General features: G+C 36.3%; 1 protein-coding gene across 1 annotated transcript in view; it reads right to left on the bottom strand.

Moving 5' to 3' along the window:
* Positions 1–15433, bottom strand: part of LOC150104294 (uncharacterized) — a 636238-nt gene that overhangs the window by 64038 nt on the left and 556767 nt on the right. Inside the window, exon 46 of the mRNA XM_090396452.1 lies at positions 10058–10248. Within this exon, the coding sequence (XP_090252578.1) occupies positions 10058–10248 (191 nt within the window). The remainder of the gene's footprint in view (positions 1–10057; positions 10249–15433) is intronic.

The following is a 15433-nucleotide window of genomic DNA, read 5'->3' as shown; positions in this document are numbered from 1 at the left end:
TGCAAACACTAGGTGAAGAAGCAAAATGTGAACTACATAAAATGATTAATCAAATGTACACAACTGGAGAAATCCCAATGGATTTTGAGAAAAGCATTATGTTAGAAATTCTAAGAAAAGCCCAAGCAGAAACATGTGAAGATCACCAAATGTTAAGACTATTACCCAACAGTATTAAAATCCTAACTAGATGTATCTATTACCATATTAAAAAAAAACAGAACATTTACCTGATAACCAATTTGGCTTCAGAAGAAATAGAGGGACAAGAGAAGCTATACTACCTCTCCAAATGACCATAAAAAAGCACTTAGAATAAACACACTGATACTCATAGAATTCACTAATATAAAAGCTTTTGACAACATTGACTGGAATACAACGTTCAAAGTCCTCAAAAATCTGAAGATAAATTACAATGACAGAAGACTAACTTATCAACTATATAAAAATCAAACTGCAGTAACAGGAAAGCAGCAAAAATAAGAAAGAATGTTAGACAAGGGAGTGAACTCTCACCAATACTTTTTAATATTTACATTGAAGAGGCTCTGAAGAAATTCAAAGTAAAAATCAATAGTGGAATAGAGATCAATGGCAGGTTTTATAATACAATAAGATTTGCAGACAACATAGCCTTAATAGCAGAAAATGAAAAAGATAAATAAACTCCTAAATGAAAGATGCAAGATAAAAATTATATTTAGTATACATCACAGCTCATCATGCCTTGACTTAAATGCATTCACTGCCTCTGAACTCACCACACTCTCAGGCAATAACCCACCACTCTCCATGCAAAAAAAACTCATCATTCCCACTTTATACATCTATATCATGTCTTCCCTCTTCCTTCTAACCCTAGGAATGTAACTTGCATTCTCTCAGTATGTTTTCATATTCCACATTCCAGACACAAGAAACTAGGAATGACTGACTTAGTCAATCGTCTCTGAACCCTCTCCAACAATAATAATAATAATAATAATCATCAACCTTTTGAAAACCAGCTGACCAAAAACGTGCATAGTAATCTATATGTGGCCTGATCAAAGTCTTGTACAATGGAATCATAACATCCTTACTTCTACACAGAAAGCCTAATAATATCAGATAGGAGAAGTGGAAGAGATGTGGGAACAAGAATAGCACAAGCAAAAAAAAGATATTTATTATTTTTATTATTACTATTATTAAGAGAGACCTCAAGGGAGTCAGGGACTCATTGAGGAAGGCCACATACTACACCACACACCAGCTATCATACTTATTCTTGAATTCATTCAAATTGCTTGCGCTCACAATATCTAATGGTAATCCATTCCAATCACACATCACCCTATAGAGAAATGTTGTAGGAAGCTAGCCCTCACCCCCTTCTTAGCAGTATTCATTCTCAGCTTCCAAGGATGTCCTCTTGTACTTTCCCCACCCTTCATAAATTAAAATCCTCTATGATCCTTTCAGAAGTTTCTAAGTCTCAATCATATCATCCCTCTTTCTCCTGTTTGCAAGTGTCTGCAGTCTACAAATTCTTAGTCTATCTTCATAATCAGTATTCCATAATCCTGATATCATTTTTAACGCTCTCCCCACTAAATCAGACTCGCAACAAAAACCAGGAGACCAGATCTGCACACAATAGTCCAAGTGAGGTCTTATCAAGGGCTTGTCAAGAGGCTAATGACATTCTTATCTTTACATGTGAACATTCGTTTCAACATTGTAATTATCTTTTGAGTTGTATTTGCAATCTTTGTTACATGGCCCCTAAACTTCAACTTTCTATCTACTAACACTCCAAGATTCATAGCCTCATCAATTTCTTCAAGCATAATCCCACCAATATAATAAGACATTGGATATTTAATCACACCAAAGTGAATGACTTTACATTTACTGACACTGAACTGACATCCATTTTCCTATTCCCACATTCCATACATTCCAACCTATTCAAATCATTGTGCAAGCACTGCATATCAGCAGCATTCCTGATTACCCTACCTATATTTGCATCATCAGCAAATAGCTGTATGTTGTTTGTCAAATCCTTCCTAATATCTTAATTTATAGATTGAATAATAATGGACCAAGCACTGATCCTTGTGGTACACCACTGGTTGGTTACCTTAAATCTTGCAGACACATCCCCTATATATACCACTTTTTGATATCTGTCAGTCAGCCATCCTCTTATCCACGTTAATATTCTATAATTCAAACCCATATTTTCCAATTTTTGCAACAGTCTACCATACTATATTCTGTCAAAATCCTTAGCAAAATCCAAAAGTATCATGGTGTATCCATTCCCCTTGTCTAGTTCAATGGTAACATTGTTACAGAATGTGAGCAAGTTGCTAGAACATGACCTTCCCTTAGTAAACCCATATTGCTCATTGCAAAGTATGGATTCACTGTCAACCCATTTTTGAATGCGAGCCCTAACTAATTTTTCCAAAATCTTCACCACCACTCCTGAGATACTAATTAGTCAATAATGGATACCTCAGTCTTTGCACCACCCTTGCACAATGGAATAACCATACATTCTTTCTATTCCTGTGGAAATCTTCCTGTTCTGAGACTCATATTAAGCATCCTGATCAAAGGAATAGCTAGTTCAGCTGAACATTCTTTTAGCATATGTGCTGATATCCCATCAGTCCCTATTGCTGAATTCTTATTCAGTTTATGCAACAGCTCTAATACCTCATGTACCTGAGTTTCTTCATCCAGTGAAGAGGTAGCAGCGAGCTCAATGTCGTGTACACCAGGTTGATAGCATTTAACAAAATGGGCACTAATTAGTTGAACAACTTCTTCTGCATCTGTAATCTTCATGCTCTTTGCATTTAGAATAGTTATTCTTTCATATTCATTCTTTCTTTTACTTACAGCATATTGACAGAATTCTTGTGGATTGTCTAAAAACAGTTGCTTTTCATACTCAGACTTTGCTTTCTGTAAAACAACTGTGACTATTCTAGAATGCTGCTTATAAGTTTCATAATGGGCATCATCCTTATGCACACGGTATTCCTTCCACATCATCCTTTTCTTAGGAATCTCTTGCTTAATAAGATTACTCATCCATTTGACTCCTACCCTGTTTATTCTTTGAACTTTCGGGACATATTCTGATAGCACATCATTTAAGTATTGTTTAAATGCTTCCCATGCACAGTCGATATTCTTCCCATCCAGCAGAATGAGATCAGTTGCTGGATGATTGCAATAATTGTAATAATAATATATAATTATTACAAGGAGTCCTTAGACTTACTGAGGGAGGCCCTAAACATGATGTCAAGAACTATCCAACATTTGTGCAGTATCTATCATACTTTGCTTTGAACTCATTCAGAGTCATGGCATCCACAACAGACTCTGGCAACCTACTCCACACATTCACTACTTTCCAAGCAAAAAAATCTAGTTCTAACACCCTCGCTAACTACATTCTTACTCAGTTTCCATGGATGGCCCTAGTTCTCCCACCAACACACCTGTTTTGAAAAATTTCTTCTGAATTAATCTTGTAAAAATCCCTCAGTAATTTGTATGTCTCAATCATATGATACTTTTTTTCAACCACAAATCTTCAACTTGTTATCGTAAGGTTCATTCCATAGACATGCTACCATCTTGATCACTTGCCACTAGATCCTCTCCACCTCCTCATCACCAAGAAACCCTGGCACCTAGATCTGTGCACAGTAGTCAAGATGGGGTCTTATCAAGGCTCGATAAAGAGGAACAATAACCTGCTTGTCTCTGCTCGTCAAAGTATTCTTTATTCTTTGCTATGTGCGCCAAAACTTTAACTCCCTATCCACTAACACTCCCAAGTCTCTCTGGCTTCATTCAATTTCCTGGAGTACAGTTCCGCCGATGTGGTATACAGCTGGTAATCTTTTCACCCCAAAATGCATAACCTTACCCTTTGCCACATTAAACTGACATCCATTCTCCCAATCTATCCAAATCATCCTGCAAAATTTTGACATAATCTGTATTAACTATTGCTCTACCCAACATTGCATCATCAGCCAATAACTGAACAGTTCCTCTCAGATTCTTTCCTATATCATTAATGAACAAATTAAACAGTTGTGGTCCAAGACCAGAACCCGGAAGCACGCCACTAGTCACAGGCCTTCTTTTAGACTCTGCTGTCTGATATTTCTCCATCCCCATCTGCTGCGGCTTACTGACTAGAATTCCACATAGTATCCTGTCAAAGGCTTTTGCAAATTCCAGCATTCTCCATCTTTCTCAAGCATTCTGTAATTTTTTCAACAGAGTGACCATTATTCTGTAAACAATTTTGCCATTGGTGAGTTAGATGCCAACCACTTTACTCTTATTATTATTATTCAGGCCTCCATGGAGTCAAAAGACTCATCGAGGGAGGTCCCTCCTAAGAAACACAAAGTCTATCATACCACTCCTTAAACTCATTGACCGTTCTCGCTCTCACCACTCCATCAGGCAATGCATTCCATGGTTCAACCAACCTCCATGCAAAGAAACCACTCCTCATCCTCTTGCGCACAGTTTCCTTTCGTAACTTCCAGGGATGGCCTCTTGTCATCACCTCCTTCCTGCTGTTCAACCAAGCGAAAGAACTCCCCAGTGTCAGCCCTGTAACCACCTCTCAATAGTTTAAAAGTCTCAATCATATCACCTCTCCTTCTATCCACCAAACTCTGCAGTCCACATTCCCTATATTGGAGCTCTTCATGAACAGCTGCTTGTCTGTAGCATGTCATCCTCAGAGAACATCTTTCAGAAAGCCAAATGAGTAGTAGTCAGAGTGGTTCTGAAATGGACTATGGGTTGAATGAGGAAGACTAGTCCAGCCAGATATTGTACTTGCATCCCTTGTGCACAAATTAGGTTAGGCACAGTTATGGAGAAGGAGGACCGCATTCATATTTCTGGTGGGCCAAACTCTATAAATATGTATTTCAATTTCTGCAATGTCTCCTCATGCCATTTTGAAATAATAATGTATCTCTCTTCAGAAAAGTTCACAAGCAAGATCCCACTTTGTCCGAGAATACGGCTGCCATGAATTGCCTGTATGGAAAATTCATGGCAGACTGTCTGTTGAATATTTTTTATTTTCACAGTGAACTGAGATGATGCCATTCTATCACTGTCTTTTTGTTTCTAGCCATAATGGTGAACCCATATTTCATCACTTGTGCCTGTAAGATAGGAATGCCTTCCCCACTCATTCTTGTAGTGAAGAAATTTCTGTACAGATGACTTTCTGGACTTTGTCATTCAGCATTTTTGAGATCAACTGTGCACAAAACGTGATGTGGCCAATGTGATCAACGATGATCATCACTACTGGTTTTCCAATACTGACATAGCCTTGTGCATAGCCATGCAATTCACAAGTTGCCATTCCTCCTTGACTGGAACAGCAGTGCAATTCTTGGTGTGTGGCCATTGCTGCTGGTGGCTGGCAGATTGGTATGAATATCCATTGGACTTGTATTCCATAGTAAGGAATTCAATCACCACACTCTTTGACGTATATCTATAACAGTTGCCATTTTGAACTACCTGTATGCTGTGCTTTCATGTGACTGACTGTAGTTTTCTGCCATGCTTGAATCAAAAAAAAAAAAAAAGGATGCGTTACTTAAATACTGCTTTGTAATTATTTCTTCTTTTTCAGAATCCTCACAACCAAATTTTAACATGATTTGTGGTCTTTAGTATAGACATTGCCTGTATAAGGTATTTATGATTTATTCTTAGCTTCGAAATCTGTCAGCACTTTTTCTCTTATAACTAGTCAAATGCTATATGTATTTCTAAATTAAATTCTATTTGTTTTTCTATAATTTTTATTAAAATAAATACACCATCAATGCAAGGCTTATGCTTGAATTGACTTTGTTCTTCTAATAAAAGAGTACAAGAGATAAGCAAATCTTCTATTAATTATTGTTCAACAATGTAATGTGCACTATTCAAAAGGCTTATTTTTTTCAGCAAATTCCTCTGGCCTTAACCAGTGGTTTGGAATTATACCATTTTTCCAACAGTTATCAGCTAATTTAGCAACTGCTTGTGTTGCAGACATTGAGCATTTATTTGCTCAATGCCTGAGCTTTCTATTTTTAAGTTTTCAGTACATTTTAAAAATTTCCATATCAATTGGATTCACTTCTTCTAAGTAGTTATTATCAAAATGCTGGAATATACCATAAGAATTTCAGTGTTCCATTCACTAATTTATTTATGACATTAATTTTGATGTAATCTAAAATCTATCAGCTATGAATATTGTCTTTAAAATTAATAAATCTTATATGCTTGAGATACTATATTTTTGGCTAATATATCTCTTAGTTTTATGTGCTTCTTCTCAACTCTTTTTAGTATAAGTTTTATTATTATTTTTTTTTTAAATAGCTTTTTCAATGTATTTGTGTTTTATTTTTCTCACTCATTCATTACTTCTGAAAGCAAACAATCCAGTTTTTCATTGGACTAGTTTGTAGTAATTGGTAGTAATCAAAGAAAGGGTAGTTAAGGATACACAGTAATATACTTGGATTTTGCAAAGGAGTACCTCATGATAAGTTGACAGTCAAGCTAGAGCAGATGGGGTTGGATATTAGATTAGTGCATTGAATTGGAGACCTAGCAGATAGCCAATCTGCTAGGTATCAACAAGTTGTGTATGGGGGAACGATATCCAGGAAAAGGAAAGTCACTAGTGGAATGCCTCAGGGGTCTGTTTTAGGGCCATTGCTGTTTAACTTGTATATTAATGATATTGGTGAAGATTTGGATGGAGATATTCAGTTGTTTGCAGATGATGCAAAGCTGGGACGAACCATGAAGAGTAGTGAAGATGTTGTGGCCTTACAAGAAGACTTGAATAGATTAAGTGATTGGGTACGGAAATGGGGATGCGAGTTTCATGTTGCAAAATGTAAGGTTTTAAAATCTGGAAAACAAAGATGGGATGCAGAATTTATGCTTGAGGACATATTGTTGGAGGTGGAGGAAATAAAAGTTCTGGGGGTGATAGTGGATAAGGATCTGAAATTTAGGGGACACATAGCCAAAATTGTGAAGACAACACAAAGGGCTTCTGGGAATAAAACCAAGAGATGGAGATATGATAGAGACCTCATCGTCAAATTCCTGCCATGTACCCTCAAGGGGTGTACAGGATATGATAGTACTACATGAAAAATTTACATCGTTACTAACTTCCTATCTACAAACATTATCAGATCTTATATTTCTATTGTCTAAGGCACCTTGTATCGTATCAATCCATCTATATCTTGGTCTTCCTCTGGGTTGTTTTCCTGCCAACCTGGTGGAGAACACTTGTTTTGCTAATTAGCTCTGCTAACGCATTCCTGGATGCTGACAATTTCAAGTTTTTTCCTAATATCCTCGTTTTTAATATGATATTGCCATTGATGCCATCTGGTCACGCCTCTAATCTTTCTCAGGACTCTCATATCTGCAGTTTCTAGTCTTTGGTCAAGTGTTTTACTTCTGACCCAGCTCTCAGATCCATAAGTTAAAACTGGTTTGAACACTGTCTTGTATATAGCTCATTTAGTGTTCTGACTAATTTCTCTCTTATTCCATACGAATTTATTCAATTGACTTCCTACCATACCAGCTTTGCTGATCCTGTTGTCTATTTCCATATTTAATTTACGATCTTCAGTAAAAATCGTGCCTAAGTAGCTGAAATGTTGTCCTTGATCCACAGGTTCTCCATTCACAACACAGTTGACATTTTCAATGATTCTGCCTATTTTCATTGTCTTTGTCTTTTTATTGCTGACCTTCATACCATATCTATTACAACAGTTATTCAATTTAGTCAGAGAATCTTGCAGACTTGTGGCGGATTTATTTAGAAATATAACATCATCCACATAAAGCAAAGAGCTGAGATTAACATCTCCAATACCACTTTCCTTCATAATATGATCCATATAGATATTGAATAACAGAGAGAATAATGTACATCTTTGTCCCAGACCAGATTTAACATTAAACCATCTTCCTGTATTTCCTTCAATCCTAACCGCTGATTTACAACTCAAATAAAGATTAAGTATTGCTTGATATAATGCCCCATCGACACCATATAACTGTAGCATATTGAATAGCTTCTCTCTTGGCACCTTGTCATATGCGTTTTCCAGATTGACAAAACCTAAATACAGATCTTTGTTATATTCCCATTAATTTCTGAATTATTTGTTGTAAAGTAAAGATCTGATCCTGACAGCTATTTGATCTGAATCCAGCTTGTTCTTCACCTAGCTTTTCTTCTAGAATTCTTCACAACCATTTCTCAAGTATCCTAGTATAAATCCTACCAGGAACACTCAGTTGGGAAATACCTCTGTAATTCTCACATTCAGTTTTATTTCCCTTTTTATATATGGGTACTATGAGAGCTCTACTCCAATCATCGGGAATTCGTCCCTCTTCCCATGCTTTCTGAACTATGCAGTGCAGCCACTGTAAGACTTTTATACCACCATACTTAAGCATTTCCGGTCGAATATCATCTACTCCTGGTGCCTTTCCACATTTCAAGTATGGATATGTATTCCTGACTGTATGCCTGTTGAGTGTTTTTTTTTACCGCTGTGCTGTCATCACTGCTTGTTTCATTTAGCAAGTTTTCGAAGTAATCACTCCATACTTCAAGGATATCTTTTTTTCCTATTTTCATGTCACCTTTATCATCTCTAATTCCTTTTACAGCACTCTTTCCTCCATTTCTGAGCTTCTTCAACAACCTCTAGTATATTTTGCCACTTTCTTTTATTTATTTCATTTATTTTCTATGTTCTTGCCAAAGTCCTCCCATGACTATTGTTTAGTTAGTTTTATACAGTGTTTAGTTTTCTTACATTTGTCCCTGTATTCTCTAAGAGCACAAGCCAATTTATTTGCCAGGAATTTTTGATATGCTTTCTTCTTTTCCTTCACTGCCTCTTTTACTTCCTGTGTCCACCATGGAGTTCTGATTTTTCTATCCTTGCAGACAACCTCACCACATGCCTCTATGACTGAATCAATCAGGGTTTTCTTCAAGGTTTGCCACAGAATCTCCAAGGTTTGATTCCTGTTCTCAAACTTTCGTTTTTTCTTCAATAATTTTCTTCTGTATTTTAGTCTACAGTTCACATCTGAGAGCTGCTCAACTTTTAGAGACCTATAAGTTGGTAAGGGGTTGTTATAGGATCAATGCTGGAGAAGTTCTACAGAAAATAGTGGGAGATCGGGGGAGAACCAGAGGTTATCCTTGGAAACTGTTTAAAGAGGGTGTGAGTAGGGGAGTGAGAGGGAGGTTTTATTCATGCAGAATTGTAAATGATTGGAATGCCTTGCCTGAGAGTGTGGTGTCTGCAAGGAGTTTGAGTGTCTTTAAGACATGGTATGATGAGCTGTGTGTGATAAAAGGACCTCCCAGATGAATCTTTCACTCCATGAGGTCTTAGGGTAATAATAATAATAATAATGCTTCAATGGATAGAAAGTTTTTAATGAAAAACTGTGTGTCCTCTAGAGAAAGGTTATAAAGGTGTCTTAAAATTCATAACCTCTAATCTCCTCTCATATGCTTTTTCCATGTAGACTCACAGTGCTGCTGTATGATAGTTTTGCATTTTTTTTGTGGGTGGGATTTACAAAAAAAAAAAAAAAAAAAAAAAAAAAAAAAATTGAAATCAGGCTCTCTCTCTTAAATGTTAGATTTGCTATTAGGAATGTGGATTTGGTTATCTTGACCTGTCCTTGAAAATAAACCATAAATATATTCTTGTTTAATTACAGTGGTAAAAAATTAAGAGGTGAATGTACAAGGTGGTATTACATTTTCAAAGCTTAAAATGTTTTTTTTTTTTTTTTAATAGCTTTACTGCTCTAAAAATTAGCATATAACAGAAGTCATAGCTATTCTCATATCCCTGCAGCCAACTCATATATTCTACTATCAAGTTATGACTGATTATTTAAGTACAGCACTTACCACAGTTTGGAGCAACCACCACTTGTCCTATAGGACATGAGAAATCAGTTACCATTTGTAGAGAAGATAGTTCTGGGATGACATTTGGCAAAATGTTTCTTACATCAAAAGCAGCTCTTTCAAGTACAGCAGACTGGACTACACTTTGTACTGTTGAATGTTCTTGAGTATTTAGATGAGTTACTGGATCGCTAAGTAAAATAACTATGATATTTCATTCAGATATAAGTAATTTAAAAGGTGACATAATTTAGATTTAGATAATTTAATTTTTTTTTTTGGGAGGGGGGGGACTGTTAGGAGGCATGTGGAAGAAGTTTTTTATTATTATTATTTTCCTGACACCTATGGAATCACAATATTCATTGCAGGAGTTGAACACTAGTGAACACAAAGTCTACTATACCACTCCTTAAAATCATCCACAGTCTGCACATTCACAACCCTCTCAGGCAATGCATTCCATGCTCCTACCATTCTCCATGCAAAAAACTTACTTCTTACCCTTTTACTCACCACCTCCTTTTGTAACTTCTAGCAATGGTCTCTTGTCCTTGTTCCTTTCCCTCATTCTGCCATATGAAACCTCTCCTCAGTGTTAATACAAATTGAGTGTTAAAAAAATCAAACTGTTATTTGCTAAATAACATTAAATCTTCATTTAACAGCAGTTACTGTTCAGTTCCACATATTATACAGTCTGTTGTTTTTTATTCAATATAAACTGTTCTTCTCTCTTTAATACACACGAAAATGGAAGAAATGTCCTGTCAAAATATATAATGTATAATGACACAAATTTAATCATTCAAATGCTTGTTGAATTCCCTGCACTCACTGAATGTTCTTTTGAACATTATCAAAGTTGAGGGATACCAGAATTCATAAAACAAAAGAAATTTTGAATCTGTTTGTGGGTTTTACCAAGGGTTTTCTTTTTTTCCATTGCATCATCTGCTTGAATACTTCTTTTTGTTCTTAAGTCTTGCATGACTGCAGCATACTTTCATGTAACAATCTGTTCTCTAATAATTTTTTCTTCTCTACTGTTGTCTGTTGTTTTCTACACTGACTACTTCTGTTGATGTCTACTCTCTTCTTCTTTATCCTCTTATGTTCTCTCCTTCCTCTATTGAGTTCTTTTGTCATTATATTTCCTGCGCTTTGGATCTTATGATCTTTAAGGACCAATTTGAGCTAGACTGAATCTTATGCAGATGAGCAGATTTGGTCCCAGTAGTTACAATGTTATGTTATGACTTCATGTGAGAGTGTAAGTAGACTGCTAGCCTACATTTACGTATGTACTAGCACAGTCCATGGAAAAATGAAAGTAACTGAAAAACTAGAAGTACCATATTTATTATTGCTTCAGCTCATTCATTTTTTTTTTTAGGAGTCATTTTTATAGGAATGCATGAATGGAATTGAAGAGTCCTAATTGCAATAGTTTTGTCGTCTTACTATATATTTTTAAGTTTCTTCTGCACTTCCCAACATCTCAAATAATATGGGCATGAGGGAGAAATATCAGAGGATTTACCAATTCTTGCAACATTTTCCAGGTGACCTTGACTGCTCAATAAAGAATTATCTTTAGCTCGTAATTTTTCTTTGGGTCAGTCCCTTTAATTTTATTTTCATGACAGCCAGGAAATTTTGATTTTTGTTGTTGAACTGATATGCAGTGCAACTACAATCACTGATGTGATGATTATTTGTCAATTTCATTAATCTTTGGTATTCTAACATCAGATATTTCAAATAGGAATGAGGATCTTGTGCCTTTTCTAGATGATATGGATAATTTGAGTCTATTTGTTTTAAAGTAATATCATTGGCATAGCACCAATGCACAGTAGAGCAATGGCATCCTTGTTAGGTGAGTTGAATTTGTGTGATTTTGTTCATAAGCTCTTCATTTATTCATATAGATCTGTAGCTGGAAGGAAATGTCATCAGGAAGGTTAGGGACTTTAGATACTTAGGTTCAACAATGTAAGAAGATGGAGAGGCTGAAAAGGATGTGGGATACAGGATACAAGCAGGATGGAGGAACTGGAGAGAGATGGCTGGAGTGTTAAGCGATAAGAGGGTACCAATCAATCTAAAAGGCAAAATCTATAGGACAGTAGTGAGACCAGCTATGACATATACTATGGAAACTGTGGACCTGAGGAAAAATCACATCAGTGGGATAGAGGTAGTGGAGATGAGAATGCTTAGGTGGATGTGCAGTGTGACCAGAAAGGATCGTCTGAGAAATGACTATGTGAGGGGAATGGTGAAAGTAATGAACTTAGGCACAAAGATACAGGAGGCAAGGTTGAGATGGTTTGGTTAGGTGATGAGGAGGGAGGACGAATATTTGGGAAGAAAGATCATGCAGATGGATGTGCAGGGGAGGAGGAAGTGTGGGCAGTCAAAGAAGAGATGGAGGGAGCTGGTGGATGAGGACTTGGATGTGGTTACAGCCCAAGATAGGAGGATGTGGAGGAGACTCACCAAAAACAGCAACCCTACTTAAGTGGGACAAGCTACAGAAGAAGTTCACAAGCTCTTCATTTATCCGTAAGAATGAGGCCTAAATTTTTCTTATGGGCTCCTTTTTTGATAATATTGTGATAAGGTGCTTGGATAACTCTTCCAAATATAATTAGGAAATAGTGCCATTCTTATTTTTTAAAGGTCTTTCCTTTGTTAAGTTCTTGTAAAAATCCTTTTTCCTCATCTTGCTTGATAGCATATACAACCAGTATTAGAATCATTTTCATCTATTCATATTTTCTTTAGGCTATCTCTATATGAATAAACCCTTTTCTCTAATATAGTAATTTTTTTAATCTATTAGAATATACTCTAACAAGTTTATTTGGATGTTTACATGTTTTGTATCTTAAAATTCACTGGAGAAAATTTCTCTGCTATTCTAAATAATCCTAAGTCACTCCTTCCTAATTTGCTTACTTTCTTCCTATTGGACTTAATCATCTACTAATACTAATTCTCCAATAGGCAGATGTTTATTTCTCCTAAACTTATTTTATATATTCTCTGCTCTTTCAGGAACTCAATTTATTATATTCTATAATTTGACCATATGTATTATGAAAATTTTCAATTGTTTCCAAGCCTACCAGTTTGGCAAAGTGGATAGCACACGCACACCCACTCTCCAACCAACCAACAGGTCACAGGTTTGAATTCCGCTGTGGGCATGGATGTTTGTGATTGTCCTTGGGAGATGAATTTCATTGCCCAGTGTGAGACTACTGTTCCATTGTGGAGGCCTGAAGTGACTTCAAAAAGTTCCATGTTTGGTCTCTAGAGTAGGATTTCTGGACTACGTAAAAATTTAAAAAAAAATGAGTAAACAAAATCCTTAGTCAAGTTACAAATGGACTATAGATAATTAATCTTCTGTGGATGGAAACTATATAATAATAATAAAAAAAATCCTGAATATCTTCAAAGCCAGCATCAGGAATTGTTAACATGTAATTCTGGCCTGGTTGGCCAAGTGGTTAGTGTATCCACTCTCCAGGCAAAGGTCTGTGGGTTTGAATCCTGCTGTGGGGACAGATGTTTGTGATTGTGAAAATACTGGTGGTAGGTAGTAGATGGTGTTAGTGTGGTTGTGGTTCATTGTAGTTGGTGGATTGGGTAGTGGAGACAAAGAGTTGTAGAGTAGGTGCCCTCCCTCGATGAGTCTTTGAACTCGCTGGAGGTGTCACGTAATAATAATAATTCACCAGGAAAGACTGCATCAAAGGCCAATAATGCAAATGCATGAGTCAGTATGCCCAAAGTTAATTAGTATAAGTGAAACTTGGTTGTCTGAGGATGATGTACGGTCGGGAAGAGAAATGGAAGGATAGAAAAATGAAAAGAGGATGGAGGAGTACTATTAATGATTGCAGAGGAATTGTGTCCACAGAGTGAAATTTATAGTACACTTTCATATTTCGAATCTGTGTGGTGTGAAGTTGAAATTAGCAGATTAATAAGGATAGAGACATTTGGAGTGCAGAAATATAAGGCTGTGTACTATATCGATGGTGCCACACTGCAGGAAGTGGATGGGATTACAGATCTGTGAGTGATGGTTGACAGTAGACTGAAGTTTAGAGGGCATATTGTTAATGTTGCAAAGGCTACACATCGCAGTGCTGTTATGATAAGAAGTGCTCTAACATGTAGGAATAAAGAAGTGGTTGTGCCACTGTATAAAGCACTGGTCAGAACACACTTGGACTATTGTGCTCAAATCTGGTCACCTGGTTTTCAATGTGATGTGGAGACACTGGAGAGGGTCCAGAAGCAAGTGACTAAGACAATGTCAATACTTCAGAATGCTGGCTATGGAGAGAGGTTGAAGAGATGTGGATTACAGAGTTTGGTGGATAGGAAGAAGAGATGTGATATGATAGAGACATTTAAGTTAGTGAGACGATTTTATCAGATTCATGCAGAGGGGATTATAAAAAGAGTAGAAGGTGAGAGGGGAAGAACCAGAGGTCATACCTGGAAGTTATGTAAAAGTGTGGTGAAGAGGGGTGTGAAGATTAGATTTTTTACAATGACAAATGTCAGTGAATGGAATACATTGCCAGCATGTGTTGTTAACGCAAGGAGTGTTAAGTATTTTGAGATTCCATATGATAAATGTGCATGCATTGAACGAGAACCATGTGCATGGTTCTCGTTCAAAATCTAAACAATGGAGTAGTAGGAAATAAATACCCAGCCATACATTTCAGAAATGCTTTGGGAAAATTTGAAGAAATGAGCAAAACTAATAATAACAATGTGCTTGCTTGATTTTTATTTAGAACATGGGTGGGGAACCTTTTTAGTATCAAGGGCAAAAATTGCTAATTTAAAAACATCTGCTGGTGACTGGAAAATAAAATATTTTTTATTTAAAAAAATAAATTGAATAAAGTTGTCAACTGGTTAATTACAAGGCACTCGCAGTACTGCATGAGAAAAACAAAGTCAAAAGTCAATATGTTTTGACACATGGCAAAATGTCATGGCGGTAATTGGGAAGCAACCAATCAGAGAAAGTCTGAACTTTGCCCGCGAGAAATGCTCCTGATTTCTTTTTATTTTAATGGCTGGTCTCGATTTTATGGTTGCCAGGCGTACGATGATCATATTTTATGTAATATGGTTATTTTTGATTTTGTATATTTAATTATTTAAATTTAAATAAATTTAATTATAATAAATTTAAATTATTATAAAATTTTATTTACATATACATATGAGTACATCAGCAAAGGGGCAAATTGAAATAGACACTCGGGCGAAATTTCGCCCACGGGTGAGGGGTTCCCCATCCCTAGTTTAGGACATGGAATGTTCATTACT

This window comes from Typopeltis vanoorti, chromosome 8 (genome assembly GCF_054136105.1).
Source record: "Typopeltis vanoorti isolate ZY-2024b chromosome 8, IOZ_Tvanoo_1.0, whole genome shotgun sequence".
Classification (NCBI taxonomy): Eukaryota; Metazoa; Arthropoda; class Arachnida; order Uropygi; family Thelyphonidae; genus Typopeltis; species Typopeltis vanoorti.
The sequence above is the reverse complement of the archived record's forward strand: the minus strand, read 5'-3'. Positions and strand labels throughout refer to the sequence as shown.